The sequence below is a fragment of the Oncorhynchus kisutch genome, linkage group LG7 (assembly GCF_002021735.2).
Source record: "Oncorhynchus kisutch isolate 150728-3 linkage group LG7, Okis_V2, whole genome shotgun sequence".
Lineage (NCBI taxonomy): Eukaryota > Metazoa > Chordata > Actinopteri > Salmoniformes > Salmonidae > Oncorhynchus > Oncorhynchus kisutch.
In genome coordinates, this window is record NC_034180.2 from 23,650,160 (window position 1) to 23,671,927 (window position 21,768).

Below are 21,768 nucleotides of genomic sequence, written 5' to 3' on the forward strand. Positions count from 1 at the left end.
ATCAAAGTATTTAAATCACTAATACAGTTTAATAATTTATCCGTGGAGTTGTGCTTTCTGATAACTTTGGTCAACTCTGAGTTCAACTCGGGATAACCGGACACACGAAAGTGGCTCACCTTTAGCCAGGTAAATTTCTATGAATCCTTCAGAACTAACCTGCTCCAGGGCAGGCTAACTCACGGCTAACTCCACTTACCCTGAGTGATATGACTGAGTTGAGGACAAATTAAATCAGATTCCCTCCCTCTTGCAAAGATTACATCATCATCCCCTTCATTTGAGGAGAACTGATCAAATATTTTATTAATCAAATGTTTGTGTGTTAAAAAAATAGTAATGTTAAAATATATCACATTACACATTTAGTAATGACGGAATGCATTTTAAACTTCATGGACAGTAACACTTTGGTATGACTCGATAGGAGTGGGAAAAGGGTGCTTGTGGTTGTGCATCGATAATCACACCAAAGCACATCAAAGTCTGCATTAATGATAAGTAATAAAATAAAGACATCACTTCTAAATGTCATATCATAGCCTGCTGAATTTGCGAGATAACTTTTAATTCATTTTGATTTCGGCACCAATGAAAATGTGGGACTGACTCGCCCATTGATCGATGTTTCAGCATTGTCTCAATGAAGAGTTTGGCATTTGACTAGCTATGTGCAACAAGAATGTACAGTTACAAGCCTGCTAGAGTTAGTGGCATGTGGACGAGCAATATCCACCATCGTAGTACGGACGAAGCCTGAGCTGGAATGTGAAGCTAACTGAAGCTAGTTAGCTTTAGAAACCCTGAGTAGAGCTTGCTTCGTAGGATACCCCTCTGGTATGACAGCAACCCATGCTTTGTTTTTTATTTACCTGCCCCCTATTTCAAATGCATTTGTTTCACAAATCCAATGCAAGTCAATGGTACCTACATGAGCATTTTCACCCTTCATGTCCAAATCATGTAAAAGTATCTAAAAATGTATTGTGTAACTCAATTATGTTACTTGTAGATGATTTGCATGTGAAGCGTGACAATGTTAATACATTTCTGAACGGAGAAAAAAAGAATCCCCAAAATCATTGAGAAGACATTTACATAGGATGAAGAAACAATACTCAAAGCCGCAGCTCCATACTACATGTCAAACATAGAGAACTGATACTGTATACTCATTGTTGGGGTGGGATTGGCACGGGGAGTGGGCGGTCTGTGGATGGCTTTTGACCACTTCTTTGGACTTACTCATTGTTAGTAAAAAGTTGTAAGGTACTATAATTATTGAAAATGACATGAATCCTATAAATTTAAATTATATTTCAACAAAATAATGCTTCCGGGAATGCTAATCCTATCTGTTTCTAACTATAGAAACGATTTCAAAACAATTTGAGATGGTGGGTGTTATGACTTACTGAACTGACATGGAACAACAATCAGTGGAAATTGTCCACCGACAACAACCATGAACAGTGGCATCGGGCACTAAAGCAAATTGACGTGGCACTGAAGGACACGTTCTAAATATGTGCATTCATTCTGTCCGTGTAGGCCTAAACATGTTCAATGTATATCTTAAAGTGTGATTAAATTATATTTAAGGTTTATTTTGAATTGTAAACATTTTCAGCTAAAAGCTGAATTGCAGCATACATAGACCTACGCAAGTAAGCAAATAAATACATAAATATGAGATGTTGTATACAATACTACAGTTAAGCAGCATTAAGCAGTCTCACAAAATAAGGCATAGGGCGGTTGTAGTATCTGTCAATCCGAGTAGGGGGGAAGTTTCAGTTTGTGACTGGATCGGGTAGATCTGCCACTGACATGGCCTCTCGTCTGAGGCAGCCATTTGTTGTAATCCGGGGAATTGGAAAGCTTCTGGGTAAAAGTATCTGCAGAGCTGGGTGCAGAGGGACCCCAAGGACTGCAAAAATGTAGGTGTCATTATCTTATCTTATCCAAGTATTGGTCATATTTAATTAGTTTTCATATCAGTTCTTTGTGGCTTTAGAGTTGAGAGCATGTGCACGTGTAGTGTTCTGTGTGGAACTGTGTATGTGTTGGAACCCTGGATTCAAATGACATTCCTTTAAACAAGATTGCACTCCAATCAGCGGGGGACTCCCACTTCAAAATGTCACCAAGTAAAGCCCAGCACGGGGCCTTCTCTCTATAACAACATCCTTAAGGAATGCTTTACTAGGAATATCTACAGAGCCACAGCTCCTTTGTGAGTGAGGTTGGCCAGGGGTTACTGCTACAAGCACGTAGCACGTATGACATTCAGTTAAAAGAGGGACAGATATAACCCAGACAGACAGACAAATGGACGGATGGACAGACAGGTTGGATAGGCTGACCCGGCGTTTCCACATAGTAGGAATCTATTTACTCCAGGTCTGTAACATGTAACACGTTACTGCTACTTCAGAAGCCAGGATGACATTCAGTTAAGAGAATGACAGACAGGTGTTGTAAGGTAGTAGGCTGCCCGGCATTTTCATGTTGGAATCCATTTATTCCAGGTCTAAGTCTGTAACATGCTGTTGGAATTGTACCAGCAGACCGAGCTAGGGCAGTTAATCTGGTTGGGTTTTTACCTCCTGCTCTCGCACTAAACTGAATAATCAATCGCAATTTCACAGAGTCCCTTGATCATATAGGAGGGCCCTGCATGTGCCTGTGGTCAAAGCCAAGGAGCCGGGGACAATCAGAGGAGAAAATTATTGGGGCTTAATATCTGTAAGTTACTCCACCAGGTCAACGTTATGGCATGGAGACGTATTATTCAAAGCGTCAGTTACAAGTCTGGCCCAGTTGAAGAGAAGGAAAGAGGAACATGAAGACAGAGCGAAAGAAGTAGAAGCCGCAGTAGCAGACTGCCGACCGAGGAAAATTTGAAATAGATTTGCCCAGTTGTAGACTACTGGTCCGTTCCACCAATTCGGTGCCTTTTGAGATGTCGAACTTGGTGAAAAGAACTTTGATTTCACCTCATTTTAACATTCTGTCATAAAGAGAACATGTTCAACTTTATAAAAAACACCAGAAGAGCTAAAAGAGCATGTATAAACCCAAATAAGTGCTAGCAATTCATTATTTGTTTTTCCTTTTGCTTTTCTAGTACTTATCCCCTGTGGTTGTTTAGGAATCTCAAGAGGTTAAATAAAAAATGCCTATTAAGTGCAAATAAAGTAACACAGTTGGCCGTAACAGGGTTGACGATTTTATCTTAAGTTAGCCATAAACAGGGTTGACCTTATCACATGACCTTATCACTTATCACATGAAATAAATACTCATGTTTAGAAATGACTTTGTCAAAGCAACAAAATAACTTTACAATTATGGTGAAAACTTTTTGGGGTTAAGTGGGTTCAAATCATCCTGTAAGTCACCCAGGGTGCACAGAGAGACATGTCAAAATGCTACATATTACCAGTTCAGCAAATTCTTTATTCATATTTTTTTTTCAATTGGATTTATTGAATTCAACATGTGGTCTATATTAAAGGGCACTTTATTGAATATAACAGGTGCACAATTTCTACTTAAAATATCAAAGGGACGCAAAAGGGACGACTACAGTCCGGCGAGATGCAGGTTAGGTGTGTAGGTACACAGTGGTAGATTGTGAGAGGGCGCGTTGGCAGAGAGCAGAGCACCTGAACTAAAACAGCAGATGGGAATCAGCATGCTCAACATCTGTCTGGAAGAATAGACACTAAACGCAGGTCTCTTCTCTGCTGCGGACGGACATTAAAAGATAGACGTGCGCTGTGCCTGTGCTCTGTTCGCAATTCCCTTGTCACCTGTGACTATTTAAAGTCGTGACTTTGGTGTGCAAACAAAGGCATTAAGTATTGTAAGTCAAGCCGCTGCTCAGTGATTGTGATGAATACAGAGAATGGTTATTTCCCAAAGGAAACCAGCAGGGAGAACAGAACAGTCATGCTCTTACAAATAGATAAAGGACGAGAGAGAGAGAGAGAGAGAGAGAGAGAGAGAGAGAGAGAGAGAGAGGGAGAGGGAGAGAGCGAGAGAGACCTTGTATTTAAACAATCGTACTTGGTAATTGAACTGTGCTCAAGGACAGGCACCTGAAAAATCTGCCCCGTCAGCAGACCTGTAGTGATTGCATCCCCTCCAGTATAGGGAAGTGAGGTGGGAGAGAGTGGATATTGCACAGCCATTCTCTTAAAATACACAACACAATTTCTGTGTGCCTGCCTGTGCCTTGTCATGGAATTTTCAGGGGGCAATAACAGGGTATGAGCTATATTAGCGAACTACTTACTGTATGTGTATAAGAATAGCTATGTTGGATAAATATCACTGAGTTCATTCATATGAGTGTTATAGTATTAGGCATAGATAAGCAGAGAGAATAGTGCTTAATAGTCTAATGGGCCAGTGGGAAAATGTGTCCACTTTATTTTGGCAACCATGGCTATGCCTGCATAGGATGACAATGCCCTAATCCACAGGCACCAGTGGTCACTGAATGGTTTGATGAGCATGAAAACCATGTAAACCATCTGCCATGGCCGTCTCAGTCACCAGATCTCAACCCAAATAAACACTTACAAGGACATTCTGGAGCGGCGCCCGAGCGTTTTCAACCACCACCAACCGAATGATGGAATTCCTCGTAAAAGAATGGTGTCGGTTCCCTCCAATCGAGTTCCAGACACTTGTAGAATCTATGCCAAGATGCATTGAATCTGTTCTGGCTCGTGGTGCCTCAGCACCTTATTAAGACACGTTGTGTTGGTGTTTCCTTCAGTTTGGCAGTTACCTGTATTTGTTTTAGGGAAATTGGTCATACTGGGAAATAATACAAGTGCAAGAGATCGAATCTGGTAACGTATTGGTTTTATAGTTGTCACCTATAATAGTCTGCTGTTTAGCAATACTCAGCATGCTAAGATGAAAGGAGTTCTCTGTCATTTGTTGAGTTGTCCCAGCAAGTTAGCACAAAGATTTAGGTCAAGACAAATGATCTCTTTTAATCACAAAGGTGATTAAAAGCTCTTCTGTACCTGTCATCATGATCTTAAAAGTGCACTCTAACCTTCAACCTTCTAAGTAATTTAATGAAATACTGTATGTTACCTCCTTTTGTAGCCATAAGTTCAGTGAATGGTTGACAAATGTAATAAAAATTCTGCAATTGGTAATTAGAAAAAATCTAGCCTTTTAGCAACTGGATTAATGCTAGTGCCCCCGACAACCCCCAACAGCCACTAACCAATACATTTTTCAGTAGACCCTATACTACAATATACACAATATACAAATAGTGTAACTGTGCACCATATATAAAGACTGTAAACCTAAGGCTTTAATACTTCACCAGCTTTGTAAGTTGATGCCCTCATCATTAGGCGGTTTGTTATAATGTTATGTTGGAATGCAGTGTATTTGACAGGATACAATACACAGATTGTATATTTAACAATATGGCATAATCTTGTATATCATTATTATATAATGTTTGAAAATAAAATAGAGAAATTAGGGATGCAAATACCGATCAAAAACAGATATATAAATCGTGTTTTAGGCAACAACAACAAAAATGTTTTGCTAATATTTTACAAAGACTATATATTTTGCAAACCTGGCTAAATTAGTTGTGTTATCTGCATAACTATAGTAATTTTTGTATTATAATTAGGCATATTACACATTTTATTGGAAGATTTGTGGCAATGTCAGACCAATCCAATTAAAACCAATGGAGCTGGTTGGCAGCCATATTGGAAAATGTGTACCCTATAGTTAAATCAGCAATACGTATGCATCATTGTTTAGACTTTTACTAGCTTTATGTTAAATTTGGGACACTCAATATGAAGGAATTTTGCAAAAATGGGTTACCTGTACCTCTGCTGGATGTAATGCATTCCTATGGGATTTTATATAGGGTGCAATGTACTAGGCAGATTTCACGTCACATTTCTTGATGTTAACACAATTTATAGAATCATATTACATATTATTTTAACCTTTTACTGCAGTGGGCTAAATCAGGGTCACACAGATTGTTTCTTGGTAGTCTTAAACAAGGCTACTTTGAAACCCAAGTATGCACCTCACACACATGGTTCTGGGTTTAAAAAGAGAAGACACCTGTACCATGTCAGATATAGAGATGAAATGTATTACATTTTGAGTTTGCATCCCAATATTACATTTTGTATACATCACAGAAGACAAAAACCGCTTGACATAGAAACACCAGATTTTCAGGCTGTTTAAAAAAATATATGTTTATGAATTATGACATTTTGAAAATGATTAAAATTCCACCCATGAGGCCACTAGTCATTTGAATGCAGGAACATGTTTTAATCAATAGACATCAATGCTTCTGAAAGATTTTCTAAGCGCTTCAATGGAATATTTTTGAAATGGCAAAAGAAATCTGCAATTCTGACTTATTTTTTTGAATATATTTTAAATCAAATCAAATCAAATTGTATTAGTCACATGCACCGAATACAACAGGTATTACAGCTTACTTACGAGCCCCTAACCAACAATGCACCGAATACAACAGGTATTACAGCTTACTTACGAGCCCCTAACCAACAATGCACCGAATACAACAGGTATTACAGCTTACTTAAGAGCCCCTAACCAACAATGCACCGAATACAACAGGTATTACAGCTTACTTACGAGCCCCTAACCAACAATGCACCGAATACAACAGGTATTACAGCTTACTTAAGAGCCCCTAACCAACAATGCACCGAATACAACAGGTATTACAGCTTACTTAAGAGCCCCTAACCAACAATGCAGTTTAAAAAATACAGATAAGAATAAGAAATAAAAGTAACAAGTAATTAAAGAGCAGCAGTAAAATAACAATAGCAACACTACATACAGGGGAGTACTGGTACAAAGGCAATGTGTGGGGGCACCGGTTAGTTGAGGTAATATATGCATGGAGGTAGAGTTATTAAAGTGACTATGCATAGAAGCTTCCCCATCAGTAGACCTATTCTGCTAATATTTACCTAAATAAATATAACTGACATACCTGGGCCATCATTTTGGATTTTACTGATTGTAACACACAATTTAAGCCATTATTGGTGTTATTACACCAATGATTTATTCAGTTATGGCCATGCTCAATAAATCAATGGCGGCCATCTTGAAAATAGGCTGCTGGGCCTGAATATAGACTAAATCTATGGTGACTGAATTTCACTGAAATAAAATAACTTTCCCAATGGTTAACCTTGTTCTGTGTGAAATTTGGTGCAGTTGTCATCTCTAGGGTACCATGTGATAACAAAGCACATCACAATAATAATGTCCATTCTGGCTCGATATAACCCAAAATGCTTACATGTATGACCTTTGACCCCCCCCACAAGGTGGGCCCCAAGAGATGTAATTATCATTCCAATTGTTTCATACCTTAATATGTGTTATATTATGAAGTTAATAACATACCAAATTGCCTAAGTTTGAGAAGATTGCTCCCTTATAATACAAAACGAAATGTCATAACCTCAATCCTGTTGGCCGAACTAACCGCATACTAACCGCATAGGGATCATAACATATAATGCAGTGCTAACCACATTTAGCTACCTCTGATACGTGGGTATCATACCAAAATATAACCCACAGACATAAACCTTAATGAAAATCCTCATTAGACTTTGCCACCCCAAAGTGGACAAATATGTGAAATTTGGCCTGCTGGCTCATGGTCACTATAACAGGTGTTTCTCTATGAGCCCACCACTACCACTTAAAGTACACATGACACAGTCTAAAGATGATACAAATGCCAGCCAGTCAGTCAACCAGACACGCCTGGAATCTACACAACAGCAAAAACGTACGATCAAGTAGTGTGTGGTGAGCAGCGTCATGACGTGAGTAATAAAACACACGTCTCTCTGTAAGACAAGCCCTGCTGTGCTTTAATGCAGCAGCTCCAACCCGTTGGCTGCACCATTACACCTTTTTACCCAGGATGCATCTTCTTTACGCATCTCTCGCTCTCTACTCTGACCTTCACAGTAACCATGCAGTTACACACACACACACACACACAGAGGAAAGAGGGAGAACAACGGTAATCAACAGTGCCGGGGACCATATGTGTGCAGCCAGAAAGAGAGACACACACCAGAAAGCAGAAATCAATCCTAATTGTGATAAATAAACAGAGTTATACACCTCTGTTCTCTAACTATTCAATATTCAATCGATAGGATTGGATAGTGTGTTCTCTGTACCATGGTTTTACAGCAACACACCCAATCTAGTGCACCATCGCCATCGTTATGAAAACAACCAATAAGGAGTGCTGTGGCTGTGATGTGAAAGGGATATATTTTTAATAAGGTCCATAACAAACATTGTTTTCTGATAATAACGCATTAGTGTTAATTTCTGGCATGACTGTTTCCTTGAACATTTGGTTTGGTACAACGCTCTCCCTCACACAAAAAAAAGGCAATTTCATCTAACATGTTTCTACTATTTCAGTTGACATGAAAATGGTTTAAAAGACGAGTAGAAACATGTTTTACAATAAACCTATATGTACATTGCTGCCTGGTTCAAGTCGTGTATGACAAGAGAAAATTACAGTAAGGCCTACCTCTTCATTGTAAACAATAATTATGTACTGAAACAATTTCATTTCTTTGTGTGTTCTTACAAATATTGACATATTTTGACATTGAAAGGCAGAGGGTAAAATAATGCAATGCTTTAATATTTGAGACCACTAGCAAAAAATGCTTGGCTCCCTCTGTTATTCCATCAAAATAAAAGTAAAATGTGGCATCATTTTCAACTAAACATAGCCGAATGCTTTGCCTACAGCAACTACACCATCACATTGCTCCCATCTCCATTCTCCAGACTATAGCAATCATAGTTATACTCATTCTTAATTATGTTTTATAAATCTTCTGAAGTGAACAGAATAGGAAATAGGACAATTTAGCACTTTTGTTTGCCCAAAGGGAGGGAAATGGTTTGTGAAAGAATGCCAACTTTGCGGTTAGTTACTCTGTTGTGTGAACTCAAGCCAACACCGTTTCTCTCTCTCTCTCTCTCTCTCTCTCTCTCTCTCTCTCTCTCTCTCTCTCTCTCTCCCTTTCTCTCTCTCTATCTCTCTCTCGTTCTCTCTCTCTCTCTCCCTTTCTCTCTCTCTATCTCTCTCTCGTTCTCTCTCTCTCTCTCCCTTTCTCTCTCTCTATCTCTCTCTCGTTCTTTCTCTCTCTCTCTCTCCCTTTCTCTCTCTCTATCTCTCTCTCGTTCTCTCTCTCTCTCTCTCTCTCTCTCTCTCTATCTCTCTCTCGTTCTCACTCTCTCTCTCTTTAAATTTTAACACTTAATCCAGCCAGCTTGCCCTAGTCAGGATGGCATTAGTCAGATTACACCACCTTGAGGACAGCAACAACTATAAACAGCCCCCCCCCCCCACACACACACTCTGGCAAACATCAGGATGCTATTAAGAGGGGCATTAAATTAAATATATTCACCTAGTCCTTCATCAGAATTCTCAGACCCAAGTGTTATTAAGTTCAACTCTCAAGTGGAGCAGAATAACAGATCAGAGTCTGATTTACCTCTGCAGACTGGCAATAGGAGACAGGTGATAAAGAAAGCACTCATGCACAGGCTATGAAGTTTCCCCCCTCAAAATTAATTCCATCTTCAAGATTCCTATCTCTCAGATATAGCCCAGAATGGCACACAAATATGCTCCTGCCAGAGAGATTACTAGAGACTGACTTAGCATAAACATTCCCTGCTGCTGCTGGCTGGATGCTGCTGCTGCAATTGTAAATGTACTGAATGAAATGGTGAATTAGTGAAATAGCAGGGTGCACTCAGACCAGGAAGATAGTAAATGTTTAATTAGGGTTATTAACAATATGTGTATAGAATAATAGTAATTCACAATAGCAAGTAGGCCTATTGACAATAATGGTCCATCTCAAGTTTTCGCTATATTTGCTTTTCCTCACATACCCATAAAAATGTACCTGCTTAAGCTTAAAGTTCCTTAATGACAGCTAACCTTCTTTTCCTTTTAGAGAAGAATTTACAGCAATGTATCGTTAAAATGCAGCACAATCATGTGTTAGATACAATGTGTCCTAACAAGTTACACCCCGGCAAACATTGATACATTGTAACCCCTTGGTTCAGTTCAATAAAAGCACTCGCAGTGTATTCAATAACACACAAGCACCTTCAGAAAGTATTCACACCCCTTTACTTTTTCCACATTTTGTTGTGTTACAGCCTGAATTTAAAGTTGATACAATTTAGATGTTGTGTCACTGGCCTACACACAATACCCCATGATGTCAAAGTGAAATAATGTACAAAAAAAAGTCTTTTTAATTACAAAGGAAAAGCTGAAATGTCTTGAGTCTATAACTATTTTTTTTTTTTTAAGAATGGCTGTGATAGGAAAAAACTGAGGATGGATCAACAACATTGTAGTTATTCCACAGTACTAACCTAAATGACAGTGAAAAGATGGAAGACTGTAAATAATAACAATATTTCAAAACATGCATCCTGTTTTCAATAAGGCACTAAAGTGAAAAACATTTAAACATTTAGCTAAGAAATGTACTTTAAATCCGGAATACAAAGTGTTATGTATCACTGACTACCACTCATCATATTTTCAAGCATGGTGGTGGCTGGATCATGTTATGGGTAGCTTGTCATTGGCAAGGACTAGGGAGTTTTTTAGGATGAAAAGAAACAGAATATAGCTAAGCACAGGCAAAATTCCAGAGGAGAACCTGGTTCAATCTGCTTTCCAACAGACACTGGGAGACAAATTCCCTTTCCAGCAGGACAATAACCTAAAACACAAGGCCAAATATACACTGGGGTTGCTAACCAAGATGACGTTGAATGTTCCTGAGAGGCCTAGTTACAGCTTTGACTTAAATCGGCTTGAAAATCTATGGCAAGACTTGAAAATGGCTGTCTAACAATGATCAACAACCAACTAGATAGAACTTCAAGAATTTTTAAAAGAATAATGTGCAAATATTGTACAACCCAGGTGTGCGAAGCTCTTAGAGACTTACCCAGAAAGACTCACAGCTGTAATCGCTGAATACAGGTGATTCTAACATGTATTGACTCGGCGGTGTGAATACTTATGTAAATGAGATATTTCAGTATTTCATTTTCAATAAATTTGCTTAAATTTATAAATGCATGTTTTCACTTTGTCCTTAACGGGATATTGTGTGTAGATGGGTGATTTTTAAATATTTTTTTATCCATTTTATATTCAGGCCGTAACACAACAAAATGTGGAATAAGTCAGGGCGATGAATACTTTCTGAATGGATTAAAACTGTCTGCTATGAAATTGTCAGTGTTTGTCATAAACTGATCCTAAAGCCTATTTCTAACTTGTTCATGTAGTGGTGGTGGTGGTGGTGGTGGGGGGGGGGGCTATATCATAATGAATGTTTATATTATTTGTGAAAATACAACTCATTGCTGCCTTCAAGAGCCACTCTAAACTACAGATAGTAACATACCATTATTCATTTCAATCTAATCACCTGCTTGTTTTTCAAAACATGCAAATGAGCTATGATACAATTTGACTGTCGCAGCCACAGTGTTGTCCTTAACTACAAGTCTACTAGAACCATTACCAGAGGTTAATTTCTGATCTGACAACATAGAGTAATCCATGTGCTACATTTAAAGTTCCTCAACAGCTGGTTGCTGGTGTATGCTAATTTCGCTCTCACATAAGCTTCAGACTGACTGAGGTTCCGCTGCAAAACAGCATGCAGAGAATCACCACTACCGCACACAGAACAGCACAGCCTGCCTGGCCTAGCAAGCAGCTTTTCCATCTACACAGAAACAAACAGCGGCATTGTCATCGATGAATGAATATGTTTACGACAGTTAACAACCTTGCTTAGCACATAAACAATGCGAAAGTGCCTGCATTGCTGGCCAGCACTAGCTGTTCTGTAGTAGCCTATAACATACGCCTTCTCATTCTATACCTGTTACCCGAACGCCAAGGTCCCCAATTATCAGATGCACTCCTGCTGAAAAGGGCAACATCGAAACTTCTGACATCTCCACTCAAAATTGCATAGCATCTAGTCATAAGCGTCAACGTTTTCATATAGAAAAAGAACAATCCAAGCGTTACCGTTCTCTTCTTGTAGGGTCTTGCTGAATGCTAGGTTTGGTGGGCGCCATCTTCCTGCAATTATTTGATTTCTTACTTTTTTTTCTTCAGATTTATTTTGACATAAAGCCGTGCCGTCTGACAGCAATGCGTCATGTAGACTAGGTGTATTTAAATAAAGCCATAGCGCTGATGTGGACCAGCCGTGCCCCTGTCTCCGTGTATTGGCGTTCATGAGCGTGAAAAACGGAGCAAAAAAAACCGAGATCGAGCTCCAAAGGCATGCCAAGAAAAGTGAGTGGAAACCGGGGGATGCTTCTCAAATCCAGCTGCTCTCCTGATATATGGAGCTCGGGTTGTAACAGTGGAATTGCTACACTATAAACGGGAACATCGTAGCCTATCTTTACATTTTTCCGCAAGAGCCTCTTGTCTTCGTTGCTTCGTAAAGGAGTCTGTTTGTCTGTGCATTTTACAGCTTTTCCTGGCTCGCTCTATGTGAAAAGGGACACATCTTCTCTCCAGCCGGCGCAACAACGCCACTCAGTTGTAGTTGGAAACAGTTTTTTTTTTTTTGCGTTATACAGGTTGCAATACGCAAATTCCCTTGGAATTGCTTTTTGTTCTGCAATTGGAAGTATCTATACATTTTTGCATTATGACGTTTTCTCACAAAATGAACTGTTTCTGATCATCTTAATAGTTTTTGCAGATATTGGACGTGACTATATATCACTAACAACATCAAGATTCATAATTTAAATAAAAAATATATCCACCTACATACGGTTGTATCTCTGTTTTAAGTAGGCCTATTATTTCATTTATCTGGCTGTGATTAACTTTTGTAGTCTGATCTAAAAAAGCAAGCTATTTTAGTGTAATATAACATAACCTATGAATCACCCATGCATTAGCCTAATTGTTAAAGCATTTGCATTTAAATGAATTATCATTCGAGTGTCACATCAGATAAACAAGAATGATGGAGTTGAAAACTAGTCTTCAATCAATGACTGGTCAAGGTCACTGACCGGTCATATGCTCTAAATTATTGTGCAACTTTATTTGTTTGTAAAATGTGTTTACCAGATGCCAAATAAAAACTTCAGGAAGGAAATATTCTGATATAGGGTAAAAGGCCTAGAATTATCCCAAAACGTCCTGATGTAGCATTGCAAATATAGACAAAGTGTGGATTTTAATTGTGTTAACTTTTTCTTGTTTTGTTATATACTTTTATAGTTTTTTTAGTTTAAAAGAAATCTCTGCTCTTTCAGAATTCATCTGTGATACAGCTAACCATATCAAAATTGTTGTTTTGAAAATATAGCCTATACAAGTTATTTTGTTATATTGGCTAAAATATAATCAAAGAATTGTAATTGCTTTAGAAAAAGTGCCATGGATTATTAGTCTCAGCCAATTTCTTGAAAAATGTATATTTGAACAGGTTAGCATGTCATTGTTTGCCATTCAAATGTTCTCTTTCAGACAGCTGATGTGGCCTGTAGCTATAGGCTAATCTATAGGGCTATTTGTTTTACTTGAAACAATATAAGCTGCCCAACATGTTTAATAAAATATAATGAGTCATTCTAAAATACTTGTGATTTTAACTGTGGGTTGCAAAAGCTTTTAATCATGAATACCATAGTTTCTAATTCAGGCCTGTAATGTCAATGTGGTAACTTTGCCAGCCATTAAGTCTCTGTATTTACACTCTGTTGTGGTTTTGGTATGTTCTGAGAAACTAGCATAGGCCTATATAACATATACCTACCTTAATTACCTTTGATATGTGTTACAGCCCTACACGATCAAGTAGCATGTAAAGTGTAGGCTATATATTACCCATATTAGTGATTGTAAAATAGTCTATTGAATGATTGCTCAGAATATGGGCATTTTCATGATCGTTGGCTTAATAAAGGTCTCATGGATAGCCTAGTTTAAATCTTTCAGAATAAGTTGATTGTCAAGCCAAGTGTTGTTTTATGCATGACATTGAACATGCAACTTCATGTAAAGTGACTTACTACATTTGCAGGTTGTAGCCAATTGAACTATTGTTGTTATCCATGTGGCCTATATTGCATAGGCTAAATGGCATAATTCGAAACTTGATAATGCCTTATGTTATACACGTGGTAGGCCTGCCCATGACCATTAAACAACCCAAACTGTTCAGTGACTTATAACATATCCATAAGACTAGTATTGTGCCCGTGTCTGAATTAAAGAATTTGTGAAATAAAACAATACAAAAGACATTTCCCCAGTGGTCAGGTCAACATACCTTTGTTGATAGGACGTGATCCCCTGGACGTTCTGCGGGTTCCCGTTAGTGGTACCGGGGATTCTCCCCACCGCAGGACCTGATGGCATTCCCCCGGCTCCTCCACCTGCCGCCGTCACCTGAACGCTGAAATCCGGGAAGATCCTGATCATCCCTGCTCTGGTAGATTGAACACGCACTGAGTCAATGAAGATTTTTCAAAGAATATCAGCAGTCTTCCCTCCAGCCGAACAAGTCACACCACAATCCCATGAGTGACGGTCACCAGCTCATCGGCCATTCTATGTCTGGATTTCTCTCTGTATCAGCGACGAGACAACTGCAGCTTTCAGGAGGTTAGCAATGACATTGATGCCGGTGGTGTGCGGGGCAGGAAACGCGTCCTCTACGCAGGGATGTGTAGGTTGGAGACCGTGGAAAGATAAATTAATATTGTTATTTATCTTTATCTAGATATAATGACAAAATGTTGATGATGTTTTGCCAAATAGGCTACTGCAACTATCACGCGTAATTCTAGCGTAAAATGTTGAAAAGTCAAGCCTTATATTTCTGATCTATTCAGCAATTAGATGTATCCATTCGGTTTAGCATTTCCTATATGTAAAATTGAAACATTGATTAGAGTTATTGATATCTGGTGATCTACAAGTTGAAATATAAGAAGTGACAGCCGGTCAGGAAGTTTTAGGCTACCTACAAAGTTAACAGGAGAACAAACTGACAGGCGCTTCTTCGGGAACCGAAGCTCACCAATAAAAAGCTCACCAATAAGGTTATTTAGAATGTACTGAAGTTTTATCTCTGTAAGATAATCAAATTGAATACTGTTGTTAAAATATTAGAAAAATAAAGGGCTTAAAGCCACAATCGCGGACCTGTTTCCATTCTCGGTGCGCACACCATCTTTTTCCAAAATTCCAATCCAATTGTTATTATTACGAACAAAACAATACAAGTTAACGTTTTGAAATTGATTACGTGTTAGACTTACACCATAGACACAACAAAAGTTAGCAATAGTTCGCTGACCAAATCGTTAAACCTAGATTAGAATGAGAGGATTGCAAAAAATTATCTTATGCCCTACCACTACTGTTGGCACACTCGTCACTTCCAAAGTGGACCGATGCTATTTGTAAGGATGCCGAGATGTGATGATAGGCCAGTATGCAAAAAAAATCGCTCAAAAAAACTTCCAAATAACGCTGACGCGTTCAGTTTTTCTCCAACAATTGAAGTGTGATATTTTCTTATCTTTCTTTGAAGGACTGAACCCCCCTCTCCTCTTGACTGACTGGTGCTCTATCTATCTGTATGTGCTGTTGTTTTTGTGAGGTGTCTCCGGTACAGGTTTCCTCAACTTGCTATGCCCTAATGTGCATCGGATAATTTGTAAATAAGCGTGTTGCTGTCTGTGTGAATTTTCCCATAGACTGTGTTGTTGTGTGATCTGGTAGTGTGCAGCAATGCCATTCCTAGCGCGTGTGAGCTGATGAACTTGGCCTCAGCAGCTGCTGATGCCTCGCGCAAGCGATGCCTGAGCGCGCCGCCCCATTCCAGCCAATCAAAGACCATGACAGGAACGCGCAAAGGATGCTGCAGCAGCGGTAACCCATTGCAGCCCGGGAGACGGGTAAATTCGATTCCGCTGAAACTATAACCATTCATTAAGCGGGTAAAGCACAAATTAACATACCACCAAGTCATCTCACACCAAGACAGTGCAAGTGTTTGACATATACAGTACAGCCAGTACAAACTAGATACAATTAGACAAAGAAAAGGTAAAACAGATGAAGAGTAGTACTTCATAATTTTATACAGACAAGTTGCCTATGAAAAAACATCACTTTATTTTAAAGATTTTACATTTAAGCCTATATGTTTGCTTGAACTTAATGCTTGCAGAGGACACCAACTCAAATTTACCATAACACATGATACATTCTATAGCATAATGTTCTCCCCTCAGAAGGGCAGAAGCTTGTGCATAGTTAATAAACATATGTATACCATGTTAATCAGGGACAGGCCACTACCCCGACTCCCGAGGATCAATTCCCCCCCAAAATGTATCCATGTTTTAGGATCTCAATCAGGTTCTCAACTTTCTGTTGAGAGTTAGAATAGTAGAATACACATGTTGCAATTTTTTGGTGGTACATCAGCAATTTTTCTCTTGATACATCAGTCACTGACAGTCACTCAATTAGCCCATGTCAGCAAAAACACTTTAGATTGGTAAATTAGTCTAGCGGCCAGCTATTTAAACTTGTAGTAATCATGGTGCTTAAATGTTTTTCTTACATGGTGGCGGAGGCCCCCCAACTAAATGCCGCTTAGGGCCTCCAAAAGGCTAGAGCCGGCTCTGACTGCATGTGTGGGTATGGATGTGGGTACCAGACCCGTGAGCCACTGCGGCCCCTCATGATAAATTCAGATTTTCTGTGGCCCCCACCCAAGGTTGCCTAATGAAGGTTTTGCAAAAACAATTCTAATCTTTAAAGTAGGAGCATTCTGTCCTTTTTTACACATATACATGTTTGGTCTATAAAATGACACCTTTAGATAATGAAAGTTGAGGAGAAGAACTACATTGCAGACTCTTATGCAATTAAATAATCCTCTAAACATAAACCAATCCAGATGATTAAACACCAATAAAAAACAATCAAAGCTCTTCACCTGAGACTTAAAATTGGATCGCTTCTCTAACCATGTCTAATAAAACTGCTCTAAGAATGAGGTCCAGAAAATGGCTAGCCTCTTTTTGCTGTATTTTCCCTGTAATGAAATCAAATGAATTGCACTGGAGGCTTTAAACCGACATTGCAGGCTCCTGATACAATTAGATGAACAGTCTCGGCTGCTGTTTACCTGCTCAGTTATTTGGAGGGCTCTGTATTGCATTTATGTGTCTACAATTCTTTGCTAAAGTACATGAGACAGATTGGGGGCAGCTGCAACTGCTCCTCTTCTCCCACATGACATTTCAGGTATAGTGGTTCTCTCTCTCTCTCTCTCTCCTCTCTCTTTCCTTCCACCCTTCTCTTTCTCGCTCTTAGAAAATAATGATAATCAATGGTATGTTGTATACAACTAGGGCCAGGCACTTCATTCTGCATGGGCACTTGAAGTAACGAGGTACCTTACAGCCAATAGAGAAGTGTAGCAAAGGCAGTTGTGCTTTTTAACGGAGCTTAATTGAATAGTATTCATTTAAGGACAATCCTGCATCTGATTTCAGAGGACGTAACACGTTTCTCAATCAGAATGATTCTTGCTCTCCCTAGAAACATTAAAATCAAGTTTAATCATTCCCCTTTAGGGGGTGGGGGGGGGGGGGGGGGGCAACATACTTTGGTAGGTATAGGCTATTAAGGACAAGGAAGCAATCTCTTTACCAAGGACCAGTGACCAAGTAATTGACATTTTTTCCCAGTACCATATTGACCAATTAGCTTAATAATGTGAGGATGGATAAATACTGTCAAAGCCCTGCTGTTAGCTAGCTCAACCTCTCTCCATCACATATTGCCAACCTCAAACAGAACACAACACAGAGTCTGCAGAGGTCAGAGCTAACGTCCATCACTAACACCTATTCAACTTATTCGATTCTGCTGGTTTTTGTTCTCCTCTCTTTTCATAAAAGAGTGACTGACTCATGATAACAATCCCACAAGATCCATGTTGGATGAAGCTGAGGAAGGACACATTTTGGAGGACATGCTATCATACCATGCAATTCTACAAGTCGTTGTGAGTCATTTGCCTTATCGGAACTTTGCAGTGTTTTAACATGTCTCCTCCAGAATGAGAGAGTGAGCTGTCTCTATGTGATAACACTGTTTTAGAATGTCTGGTTGAGAATGAGTGTTAGCCTTCCATATGATAACACTGTGATTCCAGAGGTCATCATTCCTTCTTGCATCAGAAGTGGATAATTGAAGCCGCTTCTCCGAATCCTAATTTCATCTTTCTTTTGTGACTACCAAAGATCCAAGTCTTATAGGTGATTCATACATTTTTCTCTTTTGTCTGGGATGTGACTTGTTTTGTAATGTCTTAGAGAGGATAAAGCACTGTTTGGGTTCTGGTCTGAGATATGTGTTAATGGGAAATCCAAATTCAAAATGGGATTTAAAGGACAATACAGATGTATGATCTTAATTTGATCTATATTGTCACAGCAAAATAAACCTTCAGCAACATTATTTGAACGATTAGTCCATAATATTGATTGATCGGTGGTTAGGCTGTTACTGTAGCTGTCCAAAAGTAGGCTACCTGAAAAGTGCAATAGTGTTAATATAACTGTGTATTAGTGTTGGTTTTCAGGGAATTTATGTAAATCATGAAGCTCATCTGCATTTCCAGCAGTGTAGGAAAATTCTCAGCAACAAAAGTGATCAAATTAAGATCATACACCTGTAGTTGCATAGACAGTATGGTTTTAATATCACAGATAGTCAAGTTCTTACAAGTTTTCAGTATGGACTATACCACCGTTTTTAAAACTCATTTAGGGCAGGTTTCCCAGTTCCAGATTAAACCTAGTCCAGGACTAAACAGCATTCTCAATGGAGATTCTCAATTGAAAGAGCTTTTTAGTCCAGGACTAGGCTTAACCGTCCCATGTTTACTGTAAAGTAAGGGTCATTTTTTTGTGGTGAAAGATCACCTTTGATCGTATTCTTACTTTAATCACTTAATTTCCATTGTCCTATCTGATGGATAGGTTAGCTTGTGAATTTTAAAAGCCAGGGAGGCATAGGGCAAGGAAAACACTCACATTTTACTCAACCACCCTAATGTAATCTGAAATATTGCTTCCCTGTGTTTTGAAGATGACTCTTGGCTCAAGAGAAATGATAAATTAACTGTTGTGAGGAATTACAGATGGGACATTCAGGAAAAAATACTTTCAATATGCTAATGATTGATCGGAATGTCCAAGTGGAGATGACATCCTTGCTTTTATTTATCCTCGATTATAAGCTCCTGCACTGCCCTTTCAGACTCCTATGTGATTCCATATCAAATTGTTTCTTAATGCGGTTTGATGACATGTCTGAAATGCAATCACCTAAACCTCTCAAATTACATGAACACACTCAGCACAATCCCTGGTCCACTGATGGGGCCAGCACCCCTGTCATCGCCCCCCCACACACACACACACACACACACACACACACACACACACACACACACACACACACACACACACACACACACACACACACACACACACACACACACACACACACACACACACACACACACACACACACACACACACACACAGCTGATGTCTGCCACTGCATACCACAATGATCAACTCACACCTGGTTGTCTTTTGTTTTGCCCACTTTAACATTCTTTTCACAGCTCTTTTCCAATTGTTAAACTTTTTGTTCAGCATATGACTTTCACATGGCACATTTTGTTATTTTGTGTGTGTGTGCCAATGTATAGGCTTGTCATCGCTCACATTGATTGTCATAGTGAACAACGTGGGAGTCTCTAATAGCCTCGCTATACATACGCCTATAATGCAGCACACAGGCTTAAGCGAATCTGTTTTCAATTCGTACCCCCATTTTCTTTTCCTTTTCCAGATTAAAGTACATTGGCATTTTGATGATGAGGAAATGATTCTATCCATCTCTGGAAATGAATGGAAGACCGTGAAAGCTCTCAAAAGCACACAAGGCCATCAGCGATGACGGATACTTATGGAATGCTACTAAAATACTTGAATGTTTTACATCAGACTGCAATGTAAAACCTTTGCCTTGACTCATTACTATCCTAAGTTCATTAGAGAAAAAAGTTGACGCACAGTACAACCACGCCCCGAAATATTCCCCCAAGTTTGTGACATTTAAATAACAGGACTCTTTCATCCCTCCCTTTCCTAACTTTCTACACAGAAAAATGATTTCCCTTCTTGTCTTTTTGATGTGGCGTAATCATGTGTGATCTTTTCAACAAAGAGTAGCCAGCCATCTTATTCATTTTGCCATCCATGCTAAAGCAAAGACCCCAAATCAACATTTTGACTGGTGGTAATTGCAAAGCCACAATGGTTCGATACACATGACCTTTATTCCCTTTAAAGTTATTTCCATTTCTTACAAAAATATCTTGATAATTGCAAAAAGGCACATTTCTTTTATTTTTTTCTGCCACATTATGTTTCTTTGAGGACAGTGTAGGAATGCATTTCCATTCTAATTTATTAATCCTATCAGTCAAGTCTAAACCCTTCAGCAACAATGAGAATAAAAAACTGTTTGGCAACTATCCTATTAATAAGATAGAAGTACAAGCCACCGTAATCAAATACCTCATAATGTGATATAACATGCAGTGTTTTTATTCTGTATTCTGCACTTTGCTAGATCAAGAGCCTGTAACATGGCAACTGATGGCCGAGGAAACGGTTGTTTTACGTAATATTCACATACATAGTCATTTTGATAAACAATGAATACTGTTCCATTTTTCTGTCTGATATGATCTGATGTAAGAACACACTCATCAACAAACTAGCATCTTCCATGAGACCAAATAGACGATTACAGCAAAGGGTTGGTCATCAATGCTAGTATAAGCAATCAGGGAAAAGTTGATTGGTTGTTGAGCAGTGTGTGTGTGTGTGTGTGTGTGTGCGCGTGTGTGTAACCTCGTCGGGGATGTACCTCCGCAGCTGATTGGCTGATGGGCCCAGAGGAAAATGTCTCCTGTCCTATCATCTTCAGGATCATCAACACCTCCTGTAAACAACCAATTACTTATGCTAATATATGTGTCTGCGTGGCAGGCCACACTCACACCGTGGTCAATGTAATGCCTATACGCTTGCTAACATACAGTGTGTCCATATTCCCTATAGTACACTACTTTTGACCAGGCCCCATAGGGCTCTGGTCAAAGGTAGTGCACTATATAGGGTATAGGGTTCCATTTAGGATGCTGGCAACACTTTATGTAGTTTTTCTTTGTAGTTAACATTCAATGACATCCCTAAACATCTGTTTTCACATAACCTCAATCAGTCTTGTCAATCACCTGCTTTTCGAAGTACTAACTCCTCGGATCCCCAATGATGGCCTAGACCCAGACACATCTTCCTTATTTCTCATTTAATGTTCCACTTTTGCGTTTATAGTGTGAAGAGGAGAAATGATTAACGCTGAAAGATGCTTGTACACGTTTAAGGTGAATCACATACAGAACAGGCATGTAAATCCAA

General features: G+C 39.1%; 1 protein-coding gene across 4 annotated transcripts in view; it reads right to left on the reverse strand.

Annotated features, from left to right (window-relative positions):
• LOC109894814 (neuronal PAS domain-containing protein 3) overlaps positions 1-15,990 on the reverse strand; it is a 382,790-nt gene extending 366,800 nt beyond the window's left edge. The window contains exons 1-2 of one of the 4 annotated variants that reach the window (XM_031828698.1): positions 15,592-15,990; positions 14,502-14,886 (exon numbers count right to left, since the gene is read on the reverse strand). In XM_031828698.1, coding sequence (XP_031684558.1) covers positions 14,502-14,653 — 152 coding nt within the window. In that variant the 5' untranslated portion in view covers positions 14,654-14,886; positions 15,592-15,990. Of the gene's footprint in view, positions 1-12,223; positions 12,736-14,501 lie in introns of those variants that run through there. The other 3 variants (XM_031828700.1, XM_031828699.1, XM_031828701.1) reach the window with 3 other exon arrangements.
• Positions 15,991-21,768: the final 5,778 nt, after the last annotated feature.